Source organism: Danio aesculapii, chromosome 24 (assembly GCF_903798145.1).
Source record: "Danio aesculapii chromosome 24, fDanAes4.1, whole genome shotgun sequence".
NCBI classification, from domain to species: domain Eukaryota; kingdom Metazoa; phylum Chordata; class Actinopteri; order Cypriniformes; family Danionidae; genus Danio; species Danio aesculapii.
In genome coordinates this window covers 22824616-22848703 of record NC_079458.1, presented here as the reverse complement: position 1 = coordinate 22848703, position 24088 = coordinate 22824616, and the positions used below count along the sequence as shown (strand labels likewise).

Sequence of the window (24088 nt, the reverse complement as noted above, 5' to 3'; positions counted from 1 at the left end):
TACAACGTTGTAAGGTGCTGTTCCTGCAGTTGATGCTGCTTGATATGGTTGGCAAAACTTAATCTTAATTTACTTAATCCTAATAATTTAATCTCAATCTAGTCCACTTAATCATGATCTACCAATGATAAGGTATACTGTAGCTAACAGTGGTCCAGACCTACCTTACAAAAATATGACTTAAAGAGAGTTTACTTAAAGAAAGCTTTGGGAAGCATATTAAGAATAAGGTTCAGCTTAAAGTACGACTAAAATGTATATAGTTGTACAAAGGTTTCGAGAAATGCCTTGAAATTGACCATTTTTTAACACTTTTAGCATAAATCATTGAATGGGATTAGACCAATAACATATCACTTAATGCAATTATTAAAATTCCCAGAATAGAAAAAGTGTCAAGCTTTAAACAGGAATGTTTCATTCAATCATTAATTTTCCTTCAGCTTAATCTCTTATTTATCAGGGGTTGCCACAGTGGAATGAACTGCCATTTATTCCGGCATAAGTTATACGCAGCGGATGCCCTTTCAGTTGCAACGTAGTACTGGGAAACACCCATACACTGTTACATTCACACTCGTACACTATGGCCAATTTTGTTTACCCAATTCACTTCTAGCACAAGTCTTTGGACTGTCGGGGAAACCGGAGCACACGCAAACTCCACACAGAAATGGCAACTGGCCCAGCCAGGACTTGAACCAGCGACCTTCTTTCTCATAGGCGACAGTGCTAACCACTGAGCCACCCTGCCAGTTTATTTCCAAAGAAACTTTTTTTTTTAAGTGGCCTTAATCTCTAATGTGCATAGGAGCTAGTGCAACATGTGGATAGCATTGCTTAATACCGTTTTCTGAATTTGATGAGAAGTTTGACTTGTCGTTTGATTTTATATCTTGGTATCAAGTATTCAGTCTCTTCTGAAACTCTAGGGGAGAAACATGCTAGAACGAAAACTTTTTTCTTTGCTCTACATTTAACCATATTGCTGTCTTGAAGCAAAAAGAGGTTTTTATTTGTGATGTTTGTGTCTGATGGGAGTGTATGATAGAGCTGGTCTTGTTTTGAACACAAGCCTGAAAAGGTTATTTTTTTTGTTATTGCAGCAAGACTCCATTAAATGGGTTTATAACAACAGTGAGAGTGCACAGGAAGACCACCAGAGAAGCAACCAGAAGCCCACCGCTGGAGACAATGGAGATGTGTTTGAGTGTAAAGTTGAAGGTGCTGTTACACATACTGAATACATAAGTACACGAGTTTCATCTTCCCACATTAGCTGTAGAATTTGCTCTCCTTCTTTTCAGACTAACACTTCTGAACAGCCTCAGACCAACAGCCTCATGCAGAATTCACAGGATTTTTCACAGATTTTTTTATTTTTATTTTGGCTTTTGGCTGAAATGTAATAAAAAGTCATTTAATTGAATGCTGATATATTTTAAAATAAATTAATAGAAATCAAATGCATATTTTTAAAATTTAATTTAATTTAATTTAATTTTATTTTATTTTATTTTATTTTATTTTATTTTATTTTATTTTATTTTATTTTATTTTATTTTATTTTATTTTATTTTATTTATTTAATTTAATTTAATTTAATTTAATTTAATTTAATTTAATTTAATTTAATTTAATTTAATTTAATTTAATTTAATTTAATTTAATTTAATTTAATTTAATTTAATGTTAGTTGCATTTACACACAATATATACTCATAATATTTTGTCATAACATAAGCATTTTTCTTCTTTATTTTATTGTTAAATAAAATTCAGTTATTAATTTTAGTTTGCTTTTTAAATATAAATATTTATTTTCCAATTATCCATCCATTCACAAAATTTTTATTTTATTTTTATTAAGTTAAAACTTTAAATGTATTTATTTTTATTTTTCATACAAGTTTGCTATCATATGTAATTTGATTAATTGTACACTTGTGAAACTCTAAAACCCATTTTTTGAGATGTTAACAGATGTATAGATGTCCCTAGTTGCTAAAAACACTGTTCGAACACCCATATTTCACTAACAAGTGAAAATTGGTTGTTTTTGCATTGTTTAGAGCAAATGGTTGAAAAATAAACTTTGAAGCAAAGTCACAACGATGAGGTCATTGTTTAAATTCCAGCGTGGTGATAGGTCGGCAGCACACAATGACGTCATTGAGTTTTCGGCATGTTTTTATTAGATTTTCTGTGCTCTTGGTCTTAACCAACCTAGTATAATAATAACCCAACTTATCTTGTTAATATGATATTTTCAGTCAATGAATAACATTAAAGATTTCTCGATTCATTTTAGCCAGTTTGTACTGCTGGGGCTGTTTTCATCCAATCTTGCGTGATTTTTATTCTTAATTTGGCCATAACTTTTTCTATTTCAGCTAGCAGAATGATTTTCGGTGACAAATCTTATTTTGACACATATTTTGAGAAAATGCTTTGAATAAAAAAAAAAAAAAACTCAACAATACATTCTGGACTACCCTTTCGTTATGTTATGAAAACATCCACTGAATTAAACTGCTGTAAAAATGCATCAGATAATCTTTTTTCAAATCTTTTTGCATAAATCTGTTAATCAACCTCAATTACTAAATTGTTCAGAAAATTACAGGATTTTAACTCGTTAATTGCCAAATTCATAAATGAATGTCACTGATTTCATGAAAAAACAAACAAACACAAAATGACGTATTTTCAATATAAAAAGTAATTGTGGACAGGATTATTTTTTACCTTTTATCAAAGTCTTTATAAACTTGGCAATTAAAGAGTTAAAATCTTTTCTAAGCAATTTAGTTTTGGTCAGGACTGAGGTTGATTAACAGACTAATGCAAAAAAACCCTGAAAAAATATGTATATGATGCATTTTTACAGCAGTTTAATTCATTCCTAACATAACAAATGGGTAAATTTGAGCAGTGCACAAGGGTTAATGTGCCTAATGAACGTACAGTACCGAATTTTTGATTGTTTGAATAAAATTATTTGAATAAAAAACTGCTTTGACATAATTATTAAGAAATAAAAGTGGCTATTTGATTATAAAATAATAAAATAGCAGTTTTTTCCTAAATGGTTGTATGTTGTTGTTTGAATCTTTTAATCTGATAACACTGAATCAAGCTGATGTATCTGCGTTTGCTCAACAGAAGTCATGGACAAATTCAACACCATCGCCATAATAGATGGCAAAAAGGACCACGTGAGCCTAACGGTGGATAACGTATATCTGGAGTACGGCGTCATGTATGAATATGACAGCACAGCTGGCATGAAGTGTCACGTCTTGGAGAAAATGGTGGAACCGAAAGGCTTCTTCAGCCTCACAGCGAAGGTAAAGTCCCATGAGTCTTGGCTATTATCTCTGCTGTAGAGCGGCGGATGAATTCATCCAGAAGCAGATGAGACCGCAGCGATTGTCTTGTACATTTGCGAGGGCCTCTTCACAGTTCACAGTAACACACGGGTGCTGATAGAAGCTGACAGCCGAGTATATTAAACCAAGTGTGTGTGACAAATGAAAGTGGTCTTTACGACCCCCTGCTGCGGAATAAGAGGATAAACACTTTAAATCACCGGTGGTGTGGAGGCTTAAGTGACTCACATGGAACTATTGTTGTTACAAGAGGATTTTTTTTCATTTCTCTTGTCAGATTTGAACATTTTTTTGATGGCACTACCAAAAACGCAATTGATTTTTTAGAAAGCTTAATTTTTTTATTCAAATATATCCTCCGAATCACTGAGAAAAATGTTTTGTTGTAATGTAAATTTTCTAATTATTTCATAAAAAAAAAACAGTAGGTCAAACATTACATAACTTTACCTTTTATTTTACACATTTTATTATTGTGTTAAAAACATATTCTTAACATACTGTAATACATTATAATACTGTAACATATTATAACAATAACTCTATTTTTGCATAAAATATATTGTCAGAATCATTGATAAACATATTTTATATTATTGTAAATGTTTTAATTAATTCATAAAAATACAAAAACATACATTCAAACATAATCCATAATATATTTTATTATTACCTTTTTTTTTTTTACATATTATTACCTCATTTTTACATATTTTATTATTATGTGTTAACGGCATCTTATTAACATACTGTAATACAGTGTTTCTCAACCATGTTCACAGAGGACCACCAACACTGCATGTCTTGATGTCTCCTTTGTCTGTCACACCCATTACAGGTCTTTCAGTCTGTGCTAATGAGCTGATGTGTGTGTGTGTATATATATATATACACACACTGAAAGTTTATCTTGAAACAAAAAATTCACCCATATATAATATTGTTTGCTTTTTTGTTTTGCATGTTTTATCAGATTTTAGAAGCTCTGGCCAGGAATGATGAGCAGTTGGTGCAGACCTGCAGTCGACTGAGCTCCAGCGCTGAGCTCATCCCTGAGGACCTGCAGACCAGATTCACTGCCATGTGCGGAGAGAGACTCGAGCATATCAATCGCAGAATCACCAATTACAGGAAGGTCAGCATGCATTGTGTGTAAACAAGTCTGGACTGGGTAGTTCTGAGCTGGCTGGTGGACCAGCATAGCCATTGTGTGCACTAGGAAAAACTTCAGGTGATTTGGAAAAGCATAACAATTCAACACTTAAGTGACTATGTTTACATGGACATCAGCAATCAAAATATTTGCCTTAATCTAAATAAGACAATAATATAATTAAGGTGTTTATATGAGTTGCTTTTTGAATATTCCTTTCATGATCCTGTTTTACATGTTATAGAATGTAATTACATCACCACACTATTCACATTTCCTCCAGAGTTTCATGTAATTTCAGGTGTTTCATTTTTAATTTGTCGACTTTAACTGCAGTTTGGCACTTTCACTTTCATTCAGGAATGTTTAATGCATACCCCCCTTGACAAATGAGATATTGGATGCGAGCATGAACTGCTGGAAGGGTGTTGTTTGAATGGAATCTAATACTGCATGTCGTATGGGAAAAAAACCTTCCCATTTTGCAATGCAAGTGTCTGTAGTTTTTCGCTGACTCGGCAGGTGCAGAGAATACAAAGAGCCGTGTGTGTATAGACTATCCTGTCGCAAAATGCTGCGAAAATCCTATATTACAGGAGTAGTTTGATTAAGGTGTTTACATGTCTGTACTGCACTTCAATAATGCGACTAAAATTGACATACTGTAGTCAACATGTCTTAATTCGATTTCTGTTTAGTTCGATTATGATCTTAATTGATTTAATCACTGTTTAAATGGTAGACTTCTCATCAGCGTATTGTCATAATCATATTAAAATCTGATTATTGGTGTCCATGACAACATACTCACTGTTTTGTTGGTTACTCATTGTCATGATACATATATTTGCAGATCAGAGTACATCCAACTCTGATTACAGGGAAATTCGTAAAATCTGTGGAAATGCTTTCGCTTTCCCACATTCTTATGAACATAGAACTCAATGCAAGGAACATTCCAGTGTGACCAAAACCTTTTGCTTTCCAAGTTCATAAATAATTTCTGTCTTCCATGGAACAGAGTTTAGAAAATTCATGCTTCTACTTTCTATTCAACAAAAGTGAAGCTTTTAAAATGAAAACAAGCAAATACATATGATAAAGATATACTGTATACTGTGTGTATATATACATTGCCAGCATCTCTCTGTCAAAGTGTCAGTATAGTTTCTGAGAACATCAAAACTAATGTTCTCTAATTCTTCAGCTAAAGCCAAAGACTTTTTTGAGTTCTGTGAAGAAAGATGAACGTGACTTTTTAAATAATCCTAGCATTTTTCTTTTTTAGTAAGGAAGAGCACCAAAATCTCCTTATGATGACTTATGCTCTAAGTTTATAAAGTGTAATGATGATTTAATTTGTTTTATGGGTATTGGTACAATACAACAACAACAAAAATGTTTTAAATATGCCAAGTGTTGTTATTCTATTCTATTCTATTCTATTCTATTCTATTCTATTCTATTCTATTCTATTCTATTCTATTCTATTCTATTCTATTATCAGTTCAAGTAATTTATGTATGTAGTTTATAAAATACAAATAACAAAATAAATCATTATTATATTTGCGAGTGCATATTATATTTTTGATTGTAAAATAAAAAAAGAAAAAATATTAAATTTTATTTAATTCACTAATTAAAACCATAATTTACAGAAAATCCTAAGCCTTTAATTGATTGCTTGGTTGATCTATTGCTGATTTATTTTTTTATATTAGTACAATTGGAATAGTAGTATTTAAGTAACACAGTTGTAGCGAGTAGAAGAGCATAGAATAATGATAGCTGGCAGCTAGATCTCTGCAACCCTCACATGGTCACCCTCTGAAGCTAAGCAGGGCTGTGCCCAGTCAGTACCTGGATGGGAGACCACACCTAGGTTAGGAAACGCTAGGTTGCTGCCAGAAGTGGTGTTAGTGAGGCCAGCAGGGGATGCTCAACATGTGGTCTGTGTGGGTCCTAACGCCCCAGTATATTGATGGGGACTCTATACTGCTCAATGAGCACTGTCTTTTGGATGAGACGTTAAACCGAGATCTTGACTCTCTGTGGTCGTTAAAAATCCCAGGATATCCTTCAAAAAGTGTAGGGGTTTTACCCCGGCGTCCTGGCCAAATTTGTCCACTGGTGCCTCTGTCCATCATGGCCTCCTAACCATCCCCATATCATAATTGGCTTCATCACCTCCATAATTGGCTTCATCTCCTCTCCACCAGTCAGCTGGTGTGTGGTGTGTGGTCTGACGCAATATGGCTTCCGTGGATGAGGAGACCCTCCCCTCAAAATGTGTAAAGAGTGTCCAGAAAAATGAAACATAAATGTAAGGGATTATTATTAGTAGGAGAGAATCAGAAAAGAACCAAAAGGCCGTGACTTACGTGTTGGTAGTGTTGGTAGTTACACCAGTTAAAACAGCTTTGCAGTTGCACCTGCATCTAAAACTAAACTGTATGCTGTGTTTTGCAAGTTGGATCTTATTCAGTGCATTAAAAAAATGAATTTCTTTAGTTGGTGTATTTAGATGACTTGTAGAACTTGTATTCAGGTTACCGAACAGGAAAGAGTCCCACCCTGTCCTTTTACCAGCAGCTGGCCTTGATTGATGAAATATGCGAGTCCACCAGTACCAAGGGAAACGGGCTTGTGCAAAATGTCATTTTTAATTTCCATCAGCTGCTCTTATTTGGAGCGAGAATAGGAAAATATGTCTGCGCACATCTGACAGTTTCCCTTGTTTTTCCCTGTGATCAGATTCAACATCCCACTCAGTGCTGGATTAATTAGCTATTGCTTCACTAAGCTAAAAATAGCTCCGAACATCCCGTCCCGTTGCATAATTTCCTTCTGCTGCGCTTTCAGTAAGATCCCGTGAGAGGTCTGGCAGGGTCCGGACCCCGGACACTGAAGCTCCACATTTTGTCGAAAGCTAGCCAGGAATGTGGGATGTCCGGTCTGAGGGGAGGCTACGTGTCCAGTGCAGATGTAACCCGTACCGTGTAGTCTGTGACCCAAGACATACTCTACTGCAGGCATTGAAAAACGATGTCATTATTGAAGAAAGGCGAAGTTCAGATCCAGCTCAAGGGGAATGATGAGGCTTTGTCAGCCTGTCACTGATTTAATTACATGCTCCTGTGCCTGAAGCTGTGATTTTCAATCTAAACAGTTTCAAATGGGTGTAATTTCAGGTGCAATATGGATTTGTTCAGTGTGATTGATTTTCTGCAAGTGTTGTTTCTGTGTGAGCGGCGTCTATGGATGTTCTTCTGAATGAGGGTGTAAAGGAACACAGCAGTTGCATTTGATGAATGACATGCTGAATAGTCCAGCTTGATAGGCTTAGCTGCCTTAAAGCAGCTGTAAGAAGAGTTCAGAAACATTTTTTTATTAGTAACACTGGTGGGCATTAAGTGAATTACAGACTGAAGCTCTTAGCTCTCTTTTTTTTTTGCACATAAAGTAATGCCATCTGCAGCAATGTGCTTTTATTGATCATTTTAAAACCTTTCATATGCAGTAGTTGAAAGTGATGCTGAGATGAATGTCCTCTCAATTCTTTCACCTAGTAAAAAAATAAATATGCAAAAAATGTAGTAGCAAGAAAACGATGGTTAAGAAAGAATCTAATGATATTGAAAAATGTTATAGCCTCACAATGAATATCTACAAATTTTCAAATTTAAATGAATTAAAATTAAATGTAATTAAAGTAGGTCATTAATTAAAATCATTGATTGTTTTTTTAAATTACTTTATTTAATACATAATCTGGAATACATTTCCCAGTGATGGATTGCAGCTGGAAGGGCATCCACTGCATAAAACATATGTTGGATAAGCTGGCGGTTCATTCCACAGTGGCGACCCCAGATCAATAAAGGGACTAAGCCAAAAAGAAAATGAATGAATACAATAATACAATAAATGAAACAAATAGAAATGTAAAAAAAAATACTATATCAATTAATTATTTCCAGATGTTTAAATAATTTAATTTTTTTAATGCATATAATGTATAGCAGGCAGCACGGTGGCGCAGTGGGTAGCACAATTGCCTCACAGCAAAAAGGTTGTTGATTCTCAGCTGGGTCAGTTGGCATTTCTGTGTGGAGTTTGCATGTTTTCCCTGTGTTCGCGTGAGTAGGCTAAATTCTCCATTGTGTATGTGTGTGAATGAGTGTGTATGGGTGTTTCCCAGTGATGGATTGCACCTGGAAGGGCATCCGCTGCGTAAAACATATGCTGGATATGTTCGCAGCTCATTCCGTTGTGGCGACCCCAGATTAATAAGGGACTAAGCCGAACAGAAAATGAATGAATGAATGAATGTATCGCAGTAGTACATTCATTTAATTCAATTCATTCAAATTCTACGTACATGATAAAATACTGTATCTTAAAGCTTGACATTAATTGAAATTATATTTACATATCATTATATTATGACATTTCTGAGACAATCTTAAGCAAACTAACAAATGCTGAAGCGCATCAAATTATTGACAATGTTAACAGTATATTTAATTTGAAAAATAATTTAAAAATTCATTTATCTTTATATATAATTTTTTTCCTGAGCCCAGGTTGAGAAACAATGTCTCTAACCTTCAAATGCAGCAGCCTGACCAATGAGGACTAGATGGATGGCCAGCTAATCTTAAAGAACTTTTTTTTTCAGCTTTGTTACAGTATTGGTTAAACAAGACAAGAGCATTCATTTTTTGAACTGTCACTAGCTATGTTTCCATCCAAAAATGCTAATTAAATTTATGCGCAAATTGCAATATTGCATAAAAGATGTGCAAATAAAACAGTGTTTCCTTCAAACGACTCAAAGTGAACAAACCTCATCACGTTCTGATTAATTGGCGCCAAATATCAACAGTAAAAATGGAATTTGCTGCGGTAGGAGAAGCTGTGTGAATCTTTTCTTCATTTAATAAATGACTTGTTCCTCAGAAGACAATCCTGACACGCAGTGCACGCGTGGTGGCATTTGAAGGCACTAGACACAGAGCACAGGACACTCTTGACAGTTCTGGAGATCATTAAGAATATAATAAAACTAATAATGAAATGGTTAAGATGTTTTAGGAATGACCAAAATAACATTTTCAGATGTCAATGTGCTTCAACCTGCTGTTTTGTCCATTCATACACATTTTTAACATCACATGATCTCTAATAGCAAAATCACGTGACCTTCTTTTAATGTGCATACTGGAATTTGGTTGGTAAAAGTGTTTCCATCGTAGTTTATGAGCATCTTTTCTTATCAATAAAAGTTTATCCTACTTAGTTATGCACATATGTTTTTTTTATGCACATTTTCAAAATTGTATGCGCATCTTGGCTTTTCCATCAAACCGTTTTTTAATGCGCATCTCCAAAATTCGCATTAAAAAGGGTAGATGGAAATGTAGCTATATTGATTGTAAGATGATGGTTTATGTGAATTGACTGCAAGGTTACAACACATTTTGTATGGTTAAAATCCAAGCTCGATGGGAATGTTCTGAACTATGAGAACTATATACCAGACTCAATCTATGGTAAACCCTTACTGAAACCAGGCTGTTTGACACAGTTAAATGTTGATTAGATTTTAGTGTGAATTACTGATTTAGATGATTTAGACAGAAAAAAAACAAATAACTTATTGTTGTATTCAAATCCACACAAAACATTATCTTTTAACAATTCCTCTCTGTGCTCAGTTTTCAAGGGTTTTGAAGAACAGGGCCTGGCCCACATTCAAGCAGGCGAAGAGCAAGGTTTTCGCCTCTACACAGCAGTGACTTCTGCCCCACCACTGTCACATTAATTGTAATGGAGGTGTCTTATCCCAAGACCACTACTTCCCTGGGAAGTGCTTTGGAGTTCAGCTGGACAACAGGAAAAACACTCTGGAAAAAGGAAGCCGCAATTCAGAGCATGGTGAGTAAAGATATACTCCTAATTATAATGTACAATGGACTGACTGCCCATTATAGGAAGCAATGAGACCAATTTAAAGCCCTGTATGAAGTATATCATTGCTGTTAGATAGACATATTTTATTTATATTTAGGAATTTAGATTTGTTGTTTATGTATTGCCAAAGTGTGATTTTACAAAATGATCGTTATATGAAATATATTTGACAAATAGAGTTACATTGGTTGCATTCTTTTACATTGGTGCCGTGACCCAGATAAAATTGAGGTTTAAATGGGTATGTGGTTCTACCCAGATTAGAACCAGGAGGTTATATTGGTGCCATGGCCCGGATAAGTGTGAGGTTTGAATGGGAGTGTGATTCTACCATATTAGAACTGGAGGGTTATATTGGTGCCGTGACCAAGATTAGATTGAGGTTTGAATGGGTATCTGGTTCTACCCAGATTAGAACCGGGAGGTTATATTGATGCCATGACCCGGATAATACTGAGGTTAGAATGGGAGTGTGATTTTACCCATATTAGAACTGGATGCTTATATTGGTGCCGTGACCCAGATAAGATTTAGGTTTGAATGGGTATGTGGTTCTACTTAGATTAGAATCAGGAGGTTATATTGGTGCAATGAATCGGATAAGACTTAGGTTTGAATGGGAGTGTGATTCTACCCATATTAAAACCAGAGGGTTATATTGGTGCCGTGACCCAGATAAGATTAGGTTGAATGGGGTATGTGGTTCTACTTAGATTAGAATCAGGAGGTTATATTGGTGCAATGACTCGGATAAGAGTGAGATTTGAATGGGAGTGTGATTCTAACCATTTTAGAACTGGAGGGTTATATTGGTGCTGTGACCCAGATAAGATTGAAGTTTGAATGGGTTTATGGTTCTACCTAGATTAGAACTGGGAGGTTATGCTGGTGCCATGACCCGGATAAGACTTAGGTTGAATGGGAGTGTGATTCTACCCATATTAAAACCAGAGGGTTATATTGGTGCCGTGACCCAGATAAGAGCGAGGTTTGAATGGGAGTGTGGTTCCATCCACAACGGTGCTGTGATCTGAATGAATGTTTAGTGTGTGGGTGTAATAGAAGCCAGCTAATAGGAGCTTTGAGATTAAACCTCTGGCTTCAAGATGATAGACCCCCAGAGACTGTGGTCAATAGCATCCTTACTAGCATCACACTTTAATTGCTGGAGTCCCACTTAGAAGGCGAATAAAACTGTAGGGGTTATACTGGTGCTGTTATCTGTAAATGATTGTGGGTTCAAATGGGAGTGTGGTTTTATGACAAATAAACCTATATGGGAGTGTATTTAATGCTAAATGGATGACTGGATTATTTACATTGGTGCCAAGACCCGGGGAAGAGTGTTAAGAATTAAGCTTACCCACAATACGCAATGATGGCTAAATTTGATGTGCTTCTTTATTCAAAATTATGGTAGAACAGAACTATGAAGGGTTTTTTTTTCAACTTTTTGAGATCCAGACAGTTATAAGGTGTATTCACAAGGTCTTTTTATTATTTCATTGGTAAATAAATTGTAAACCTCACAAGAAACAAAGTGTTACAAACACAATTGATTCATGACAAAATATGTTTAAATAATGAGAGATTTACGTTTTTAATGCTGTTTTTTTGCTTTCAGGCAAGGCTGAACCCCATGGTTACGGTCCAGCATGAGTATCACTAGCAGGCTGCCCCATCAGGACACAGTCTGAGCAGGGCAGAAGGTCATGGTCTGTGCGTTCCTGCTACGAGAGGATGACCTGCTCATCCTGGACGCCTACCACAAACTTCTGACCAAACTCACCACTGTTGTCAAAGAAATGGAGTGCTACGCTGCACAGATTCATGAGTATGGCATTTTTATTTGGTATCATCTGTATGTTTTGTAAGAGTCTGTTTGAAACTTTGACGTTTAGATGTTTTAACCTAGTGATGTTTTCAGTACTTAAACTGTCAGAAACACAAGTTTTGAAGTGAATGAAATTTGCTACACAGTGTGACTGAACTGAATGTTGTTGCCCTTTGCTTCAAGAGAACTCTATAACTCAAAAGTCCAAGATAAAGAAAGCACGATCATCATTAATTCACTAGCTTTCATCAGATGGGCGCTTTCATTGTGATTTATGAATTATTCTCTTTATTTCTTTTATTGCAGCCTTACACTCTGAATGACCTAGACTACCTGGCTATTGTGCTTTTAGCAATTTAAAAGTGGCCATAAGTTAAGAATTAAAGCTTTTCTTGATCTTCTCAAAAGAACATGAAAAATTGTTGCACATTTGCACAGCACCAACATTGAATTTATCTATGACATAAGGGTGAATTATTATTATTATTATGAGGATGGTTCATTGACAATCAAAAATGAACCTCATTACACCCCAAGGGCTCTATTTTCTAGGCACAACGATCTAGGCACAAAGTCTAAAGCAGAAAAACATTAATGGTGTGTCCGAATCCACTTTTGCTATTTTAAGGGTGGAAAAATACACTCTGCGACCTGGCGGAGGTCTAACAGGGTTGTGCTAATTCTCTTAATGAGTTTTGGGTGTGTTTTAAGCATAATGTGCATTAAACCAATCAGAGTCTCATCTCATATTTCCTTTAAGAGTCAGTTGCATTATGCTCTGGCGCATTTGCTATTAACATGGCGAAATTTGTAAGAGGAAAAATTTAATGCTTTACTAGCAAGAAAACAGTTTATCAGACCATCTGCAGTGTGAGGATAAAGACTAAGCCTCCTCCATTCAGTCTCTTTACTTTATCTTTATTTTATTTTTACTCTACTTTACTCATTAACTTTCGTGGATATGGAAACAATGTTGTACGCACTCCACTAAAGACATCCATTGGCTTACATATTTATTTTCATTTGTTAAGCGCAAAGATTTGTTTCGAAATTATTTCTAAATTCAGTTCTAATTTCCAGCAAAGAATAAATGAACAATAATAACGAAGTATGGTCAAAAACCATTGTTTATTCCAACACTTATAGGTATTCTTATATTCTTATATGCTGAGGCAAACGTCTCCAAAACCAGACAGAAGGAGAAATTCAAACTTGTTTTTATTACCCATTTAAGCCCACTGTCAACTACAGTAGCCAAAGTTCATAGTTGCCATTTTCCTTTTATGAGGAATTTTTCTACATTATCCTTGTTCAATTTCTCAATGTCATGCAAGCAAACAACCAAATAAAAGAGTTCAAGAAAGAAAAAAAGGAATGGATTTACTTCCTGGCCTTTGACTTCCTACCCCTAATTTTAGGATGCAAAATGGATGCAAACCCTCTCAAATAAAGGCAATTTTCATGAAACTAAAAAACTTAATGCTTCACTAGCGAGAAAAAAGTTAAACAGCCCATCTGCGTGAGGATAAAGAACGAGCCTCCTCAATTTGGCCTCTTTACTTTCTTTTTACTTTACTCGTTTACTTTCAAGGATAAGGTAACAGTGTTGTACACCCTTGACTGAAAACATCGTCTTCACATCACATTATTATGCCTTATATGATGATGCACGTCTCCAAAACTGAACAGGTAGACAGATCTAAACTTGTATTTATTAAAGCAAATATAAATATTCATATAATAAATAATACTGCTAATAATAATAACATTATGCAAATGCAAATTGTCATGAATAAACCGAAAAAAGACCCCAACCCGAAGAAGACATGGAGGTGTTGGTTTTTATATTAATGTAATAAATAATATTTTTTGTAATATTTTAATGTTTAAATTTTTTCATATGTAAAGATATTTGTGTATTGCTGTACATCCTGTGTGTATTAAGCAAGGTAAGCGTTTTGGACCCACATAGGCGCATAACTACTGCACTCTGTGCTGGACTTTAGACCAGCTTTTAGTTGGTCAATGGTGCAGTCTATTTCAGTTCCTCAAAATAACACACCTCTTTTCTAGACCGGAACACCCATGAGTCCACAAAGTGGCGCAAATAGATTTGATATTTAAACAACAAGCCGTAAAACATGAAAATTAGGGTGCTGGTCTGAAAATAGCAACAAATCACGCCAAACACGTCTTGCGCATTATTGTATGTGTATGCAGGTGCGGGTGTATGATAGAGCACCAAGTCTTACATTAGAAATTACAAGGGTCAAAAAATAGGGTGTAAAATGTTGGCTAATTAAGCACTGATTTTACTCCTGTATAAGTAATGGATTCAAAATCAACTGACATCAGAAATCAAATTGTTCTTAGATGTGATAAGTCATAACTTTTAGAGTCCCTTTGGGATCTAACTAAAGCAGCAATCATTTAACCTTTGTGGATTTCACATGACCCAACATCTGGAATTTGCATTACGTTTTTTTTTCTCCAACAACTAAATGTGTGTGCGTTCGAGAAACACTTAAGCAGAAAGCAGGTGGGGTCCTTCCTGTCTGAGCCGAGCTGTTGATGGCTTCATTTTCTGGAAGCACATTAACACCTTGAAGGAAATGGGACACTTTGAGGTCGGCCCCTATATTTCAAAATGAAAGTCTGCAAAAATAAAAAACGCTCTCAAACTCAAACTCGTACACTGTAAATGTCACTGACTGTGTAATTTGCAAAGTGGCACACACAAAAAAACACTCATTCACTTTCACCATTCATCCTTCCCTTCCAGTTCTATTCATACCACTGTATAGTTTAAATGAAAAACATCCATTATCGCTAACAGCCATTGAATTTTCATCATTATTTGGACATCACGTGGTCACATATTCAGTGGACATGATGGTAATTACAGCTAGTCTTGATCTGCGGTGAGGGAAGCACCTTCCGCCGCTGCTGTCATATGCTTGTCAGAGTCGATTGCTGGCTGAAGGTCTGAGAGTGTGCTTATTGGCAAGGCCGTCCTTGATCTGGTGGACATATAATGACCTTAGTCGAAGCCCTGGGCAAGAGAGTGTGCTGTAATGGCTGCCTGGAGGCGGTTGTCAGACAGCCATCCCTATCATGCAGCAATAATGGGGCAAATAGCAGCAGAGTAGCTCATAGGAGGCACTTTTCGGAAGCCTCTGACTCCTCTGTGGATTAAGAGGTGCATTGATCTCTATGGTTGGAGGGGATGAAGAAAAGGCTAAGAAAAGCAAAGGAATGAGGAGATCTGAAGTGGATGGACTTGTGCCTGCTGTTGGTATTCTGCAACCACCTTAGTGGCATAGTTTATTTATTTTTAATATGCGTCACTTTAAATTCTTAAATTTATTCAATAAGTGCAGTTGGAATAATAAGACATTCTAGGGATGTTACTTTACTGACGCCACATTTCTAGTTTTTTTTATCTGTATGTGGCAGCTGCAATTTCATAAATAATGTATATGTTTTGAGTTTAAGTGTTTAATATACAACAGTCTTGAAAAGTTTTATGCTACAGTAGGGATGTACAATATGACAATATCTACAGTTGAAGTCTGAATTATTAGCCCCTCTGTATATTTTCTTCCCAATTTCTGCTTAACAGAGATTTTTCCAACACATTTCTAGACATAATAGTTTTAATAACTCATTTCTAATTACTGATTTATTTTGTCTTTGCCATGATAGCAAAACAGTACATAATATTTTACTAGATATTTTTCAAGATACTAGTATTCAGCTTAAAGAGCCCCTCTTCAACAGGCTGATATGCATGCAAGGTCAAAAACACTTTCATTGTCTTATAATATGCATTTATTTTTTACCTAATTATCCTAACGACTCCCATATGATTTGTTCAGGGATTCATTTGTTCCCAAATTCATCCCTAGTGTGGTTGCTAATCTGCACTGATTGGTCCGATGACCCAGTCTATTGCGATGGTCGACTGGGTTCAGTGTGGGACAGAGGGAAATGCCCACTACGGCTTATCAATTCTATCAATTCTCAATTCTAAGATCACCTTTGCATGCATATTGGACCATCCTTATTTGTCGACACCCTGCTTTTAAGAATTATGTGGGAAAATTATTTTCAACCAGCCGAAGTGGCTATAGTGGAAGTGTTTGTCTACATCTACCCGGGGTGATAATATATATATATATATATATATATATATATATATATATATATATATATATATATATATATATATATATATATATATATATATATATATATGTATATGTGTGTGTGCAATAATTTTTCATAATTTATTTAAACGCAAATTACACGTCATTATGGGGATGCTGACATACAAATAAAAACATCATAAGAAATTGCAATTTTATATTTGCATTTTATTTAGCTGTTTTTTTTATCTTTGACCTGTAATCATTTGTTTTTGAAAAATATATGTTTTATATTGGGCGTCATGATGGCGCAGTGGGTAGCACGATTGCCTCAAGAAGGTCGCTGGTTCGTTGCCCCAGCTGGGTCAGTTGGCATTTCTGTGTAGAGTTTGCATGTTCTGATCCCGGACGAGCCCCCCAATTTCATGTTACGCAACGTCTAGGGGTAAGGACGCAACATGAAAGGGAAGACTGCACACACAATGCTGTTTAAGAAAATATATAGAGATTTTATTTACACAATGATTTTTCTCAAACAAAATTTGTCTTTTTTAACTTATTCAATAAAAACAAAACAATGTAAATTCAAATTTCCTCTAACTTCCCTATTTTCCAGCAAAAGTAAAAGTAAGTAAATAAATTTTATTACCTAAATCTGTTGTTCCACAAAAACAATCAATAAAAAGAAATTACAATAGAAAATGGCATAACTTCATACTTACTATGTACAAATATTTACACTCAGAGAACATGTGGGTTTCCTCCGGGTGTTTCAGTTTACCCCCACAGTCCAAAGACGTGCTATAGGTGAAATGAATAAGCTAAACTGGCTGTATTGTATGAGTATGAAAGAGTGTGTATGGGTGTTTTTTCAGTGTTGGGTTGCGGCTGGAAGGGCATCCGCTGCGTAAAACATATGCTGGATAAGTTGGGTGGTTCATTCCGCTGTGGCGACTCCAGATTAATAAAGGGACTAAAGCCGAAAAGAAAATGAATGAATTTTTTATATTTAATAATATTTATTTTATATTTCTATATTTTTAATTAAACATTTAGAAGCAGAACAATCAGTAGAAGCAGAACAGTCAATCCTGCACACTATCAGAACTTGCTGAATAATTTATTAACTGTAACATTGCATTTAATAAATTATTCAGCAAGTATTGATAGTGGCTAGGATTGCTTGCTGTCATTTTGCACATTTTCAAATTGTGCTTTTTTCCTACACACCTATTGTTGCTTCAGGTGTGTTTTTTGTATGATTATGTTATTTATATGTGGTCAGGTTGGGCAGCACCGGGGGCTCAGTGGTTAACATTGTCCCCTCACACGCAAGATAGTTGCTGGTTCGAGTCCTAGCTGGGCCAGTTGCCATTTCTGTGTAGAGTTTGCATGTTTCTCCCCATTCACGTGGGTGTTCTCCGGGAGCTCTGGTTTCCCCCACAGTTCAAGACTTGCGCTACTAGTGAAATGGATGAACTAAACTGGCCGTAGTGTTTGAGTGTGTATGAATAAGCGAGTGTAAGGGTGTTTTTCTTGTACTGGGTTGTGACTGCAATGGCATCTGCTTGCATAAAACATATGCCAAAAAAGTTGGCGGTTTCATTCCACTGTGGCAATGCCTTATAAATAAGGAACTAAGCCAAAGGAAAATGAATAAATGTAAGTGGTCAGTTTTAAATACAGTAATCTGTAAGTTGATTGAATGTGCAGAAATGGTACTATATTGTTATCAGGATATGGTATTTTTGTCAAATCGGCCAGCATAAGCTACAGGTTAGAAACACAGTGATTTTTGGATGAACTTTTGGGATCAACAGTCCCCTTAAACAGTGGTTCTAAACAGGGGCCTCATAACCAGTGTTGGGAGTAATGCGTTACAAAAGTAATGTATTACAGTAATGTATTACATTTTCCAGTAACGCAGTAGTGTAAGGCATTACTTATACATTTTCAGTAATATTTTACTCGGTACAGTTCAGTAACGCGTGCGTTACAACAAACTTTTCGCCCGCAAGACATTACCAAATAAAAAATACCGCAAGTAAGTTCTATTTTCTGTTCGTGGTTAGTGAATATATGCGCGTGTTGTCATTATAATATCCCTCTGGCTATTGGAACTTTTTTACTTTGAACGCGGAATGACTTCAGCCTCAGAGCTCGAGGTCCGAGGCTATTGGCTCAGCCCGGTTCACAGTAAGGTCAAGCCCTGACGTGCAGCGGAAAAGCGGCAAAATAGATGAGCAGAAGACATTCGCGAGATGGACGTATGTGCATATGGCGTTATTTCACTGACAACGTAAGCGCAGTTTTACAAGAGCGCATTCATGTAATTCTCTGTTCGTGGACAACTCGACCGCAATTTTTTTTCCGCAGTCGCATGCACTCAAAACAAGGCTGCTCACGTGCGAATGATCTGCTCTGGCTCCATCAGATGATGCAGACTCACATTATGTGCCTCATGTTTCCTCTTCTTTTCGTGCTTTTGCTCTCCAGAGATCCTCCTGTTCAATTGGTTATCCCAAGAATGTTGATATGGTTTATATATTGCTACAGTATTTATTAGCAATACACGAAACACTAAAAGGTTATGATAAATTCTATAATAAATACTTGTGTTTTTGAGTGTTAGATATACTGCCTATGTTTTAGGCTAGTATTATTTACAATTTGTTAATGAATGCTTCAGCATACTGTAGTATTAAGAATAGTGAACTGATAAAATGAAATACAAAGTGTAGTTTTACTACAGTAAAGTGTGGTGAATTGTAGTATAATACACCCTATATTGTAAAAAAAAAACTACAGCACTGGGTAATTTGTTTATATTACGCTTGTGTTACCATAGCAACTAATATTAGCACAACTGATTAATTGAAGTACTTTACTGTAGAACTGTTCAAAACACTGTACATGACAGGGAAAATGTCCTCCACAATCTCATCAGCAATGTGGAAGACAACAGAGACGTGTTCAATTTATTTTAGTTCCCATGATAAAATGGGATTGATAGTGAGATTAATTTGAGGAGTGAATAGTTCAGTAGGCTATAATACCTCATCAAGTTTTCCCCTATTTTTATCGGTTACATTTCTGCTTGCATTCGTTATATTTTTGTTTAAATGTTGTTTTATTTGATTAGTATGGTGCACCTTTAGGATGTTTAATAAATGTTTTTTAAAAATGTATTCTTTGCATTCAACTTTTCTCTGTGTCTTAAGTGTTTGAAATTGGAAATATTTCATCATATAACAAACAACAAAAAGGTTATAGTGGATTAGAATAAAAAATTTATATGTAAGTCTATTTTAGTATTTTGGTTATTGTTAATAAATAGTGTACAAATATAAATTATATCAAAAAGCATGAAAGGAAGAGGGAACACAACTGTAGAATTCCATGTGTCAAGCCACTCCTGAACCAAAAGCAACATTAAAAGTATCTATGATGGGCTAAGGAGAAAAGTGCTGGTTTGTTGCCCAGTGGGTCCCAAGTCCTCTTTTCAGATTAAAAACAAATATTGTATTTCATTTGAAATCAGATCCCAGTGTCTGAAGGAAGAAACGGAGAGACACTAGAGTCAAGCTGCTTAAAGTCCAGTGTGAAGTTTCCACAGTCAGTGATGGTTTGGAGAGCCATGTCATATGCTTGTGTGGACTTTTATCAAGTCCACAGTTAATACAGCTCTATACCAGGGCGTTTTAGAGCACTTCATGCTTCCTACTGACAACAAGCTTTTTGGTGATTTTTATTTTCCGGCAGGACTTTGGACCTGCACACAGTGACAAAGCTACCAGTAACTTGTTTAGACCATAGTGTCCTGTTCTTATTGTCCAGAAACTCACCTGACCCTGACCCCATTGAAAATCTATGGGTATTCTCAAGAGGGAAGATGGGGGAACAGAGACCCTGAAATGCAGATGAGCTGAAGGCCGATATCAAAGCAACTTGGGCTACCATAACACCTCAACTGTGTTAAAGGCTGATCACCTCCATGCCATACTGCCTCAATGTTGTAATTAGTGCAAAAGAAGGCCCAACATGGACATAATACAGTATATTAACAGACTTTTCAGAAGGCCAACATGTGTTTAAGATCTTTTTACTGGTCATATGAAATATAAAATTTTGTGAATATTTATAAAAAATTTTATTTTTTATTTTGAATTCATAATCATTCAATTAAATCAAATAAAGGTGTGAAATATTTCACTTTGTGTGTAGTGAACTAATATAACGCACACGTTTCACTTTTTGAAAAAAATTATTAAAATAAATGACTTTCCCTCGATATTCAACATTTTTGGCACATACCTGTGTGTTTTAAGTGAGATACTGATTTTTAATACAACACTTTAAGTTGTTCCAACCCCCAGCCCTCAAAAGGATTTAATTTTGATTCATTTACTGCTTTGATCATTGATTCGTTTGGTTAAATTAGGTTGTAACATGCTATTTGTGTGATTTGAGTGCCACATTGAGCCATTAATTCAGTGACTAATCAAAAATAAGGCTTTTATTGCTGAAATATTAATCCAGATTCATTTACTGTCTTGTTACATCATTCATAGTGATAGGCAGTTCCAGATCAACATTTGAACAGCAAGAACATGTGCTGAGGGTCTTCTTTTGTCAAAAACGGTGGCCCCTTTTCAACTAACAAATTTTAGGTAAAGATCTTTTGAGACTTCTGAAAATCGAGAGGAAAGGGTAACTGTGACGTAAAAGCCCAGAACAGACCTCTCAAGAGATACTCAGGCGGATGCAAGTCAAGCCAAAGGTGAAAGGCGAGCTTGAATTGTGCGTCTCCTGAGGCTGCTGTAAAGACAAGACATTCTTGAACTGGTCAAGTCAAATGTTTGTTTTTATTTTCCACACAGGGATAAAGATTATCATCTACGAACATATAAATCGGTGGTGATGGCCAACAAACTGATCGACTGGCTTATAGCACAGGTACATTTTAAAAAATTGTCTTGTAACTTAATATTTTCCACCTTTTCCACGGCATGTGTCTACTGTATTTCAAATTATGGGTTGCACTTCCTGTTTGGGGACCTTGGAATTAAAGGCCAATTCACACAGCACAATGAACGTAGGCTGTTTAAGAATGTTGTCAATAAATTACTTGTTCACAATGCCTCAATAATTCATTCAATCATTGGGAAGGTAAGTACCACGTAGCACCTATTCCTTTAAAGACAGTGACCACCCTAAAGAACAGCTAAAGAACCTATACTAATGCTATACATCACTTAAATTCGTTCCCCTATGATTACAAGCCAAAGAACCACTTAGCAGACTAGTCACAGTGATACTGCAGAATTGGGTTCAGTCTGAAGTATAATGTAGTTCAGAAACTGAGAGGCACATTTCACATCCATCCATGTTAGAGAGTATATTGTGTTTGTTTGCCAAGCAGCTGAGTGATTCTTCAGAGTTTCCGCACTGTGGTGGCTGGACCGCAGTGTTTGTGTGTGTTAAATGTGGTTTTCTGGTTCTCAAGAGGGTGTGTGACATTTTGACCACTTGTAAAATAGACAAAGAGAGTGGCACTTGTCTTTTTTTCTTTGAAGGGTGACTGTCGAAGCAGAGAAGAGGCGCTGATCTTGGGGGTGGAGCTGTGCGACAATGGATTCATGCATCATGGTATGAGAGATGTTTATTTCAGTGACTGTTTTTTTTCTTCTCTTTGTTCCTATGTATATGAGTATACCTGTTAGTTTGATCATTTTTGACAGAGTATCTGTTTTAAGTTTGTTTTTGTATTGTGTCATATCTGAAATGAGAATCAAAGTGTCAGCCAGGATGTTAAACTTAAAAAAATAAATAAATCTAATGAAGCTTGTACATGAAAACAGCAGGAACGATGCCTGTGTAATTTAATAAGAGTATAATTTGTTAATGTATTGTATTAGAAAAAATATTTGAATTTGTTATGCTTAGAGTAATGATTTTGTTACAGATCAGACTGTTCCTTAAAATGACTCAGTGGCTTTACATGGAAACAATTTGAGTAGTTGAATGATCAACACAGCGGTTCATTAAATGAACCAGACAGATTTGTATAAAATATTTATTGAGATTCATTTACAATTTGAATTCACACAATAGTAAATTTACTGTTTGAGGAGTTTACACTTAGCTGATGATTGATAATAAAGCTTGTTTGGCATGCTGTCCCAGGAGAGAGCCCTGAGCTTATGAGATCCTCAAGCGATGGGCTCCCTTCCATTTGCAGGGCGAGAGGGAGTTTTGAGCTCATATAGATCTCGATGAACTCCCTCGACTTATCTCTGGCTAATCACAGATATAGGAGGGCTAACGAGAGATGTAAACTTGCTAAGAGCTTGGCCAACAATTTGGTATGCTCAATCAGGTGCGGCACAAGCTGTAGTTGCTCTTGGCAAATGATGACCGCCATCGGTGTCGTGGACGAACGTTAAGGGAGGGGTGGGGGTTGTCTGTCTCGATGCCGCCCCTAACAAGATCACACCATGCCTAATGTCGGACACTGTCCGCCAAAAAATTCAGATGCGTTTTTAGTTTACTAACTGGTTCAGTGCTTAATGTGCTGGCAAGTGCTTTGAGTGAATCATTGAACAACATTTGATTCTGCAAAAAGATAATATTAAAGTAAACTCATTTTGTTTTTAGGATGCTGAAAATCTTAATGGGAGAAAAATACATTGCAAAACCTTTCCCCTAACTGGATTCTACACATTTTGTTTCTCGACAACAGCCTTGACCTTCTTCACAATCCAAGTTTGACTGACTTGTTCTCATGGCAACTGTTTGTTTGTAGGATTCAGGTCTCATTTTCAGGGCACTCGATGCCAAAGTCCACATCATGCTTGTGTGACTCATTTATCGTCTACCATGGGCTGCTCCTGACAGCCTGCAATTGAGTTTCATATGCGGCAAACTACCAACAAATTTATGGATCGTAATAACCTTACTGGCTACACTTTATTTTTTCTGGCTTCCATTCATCCATTAAGGCTGGTTCAATGGGTTATGTGACTGTTAAGGCAATACACTACAATTAAGTATTACACAAGATTGTTCAAATACTTTTTTTGTATAACAAGTTCTCTAAAATGTTATGTTTCAACATGCAAATGAGACATTTATTTAAGTATGCACTGATTTGCATACATTTATAGCACAGAATTCACTTTCCTTCAGCTGTGTCTCTGCTTTATCAGGGGTTGCTTCAACAGAAAGAATCACCACGTTTCAATTATAAAATATGTTTTAAAATTATTTGACACATTAGAGCTTGTTTACAAAGGGGATTATGGGTATCTCTTCCATAACCATTCCATAGTTCAGAAAATACTGCAGACCAGAAATAGTTTTTTAAATTAAATGTTGTATATACTTAGGAAAAATATATTTGAATACATCCCTCTGTAAAAAAAACCTTTTAAAAAACGCATCCAGAATATAAATGTGAATAATGCTTAGGTCTGATCTGATTTAGCTACGTCATGTGACATTTTAGGCAGCAATAATGAAAAATATTTCCCTCAAAATCCATGAGGCACTGACCAGACAAAAATAAATCATTATTTTTAACA

At 35.8% G+C, this 24088-nt stretch overlaps 1 protein-coding gene across 1 annotated transcript in view; it reads left to right on the top strand.

Annotated features, from left to right (window-relative positions):
- Nucleotides 1-24088, top strand: part of prex2 (phosphatidylinositol-3,4,5-trisphosphate-dependent Rac exchange factor 2) — a 288313-nt gene that overhangs the window by 118517 nt on the left and 145708 nt on the right. The window contains exons 21-23 of the mRNA XM_056450252.1: nucleotides 1107-1224; nucleotides 3166-3350; nucleotides 4366-4527. Of these exons, the coding sequence (XP_056306227.1) occupies nucleotides 1107-1224; nucleotides 3166-3350; nucleotides 4366-4527 (465 nt within the window). The remainder of the gene's footprint in view (nucleotides 1-1106; nucleotides 1225-3165; nucleotides 3351-4365; nucleotides 4528-24088) is intronic.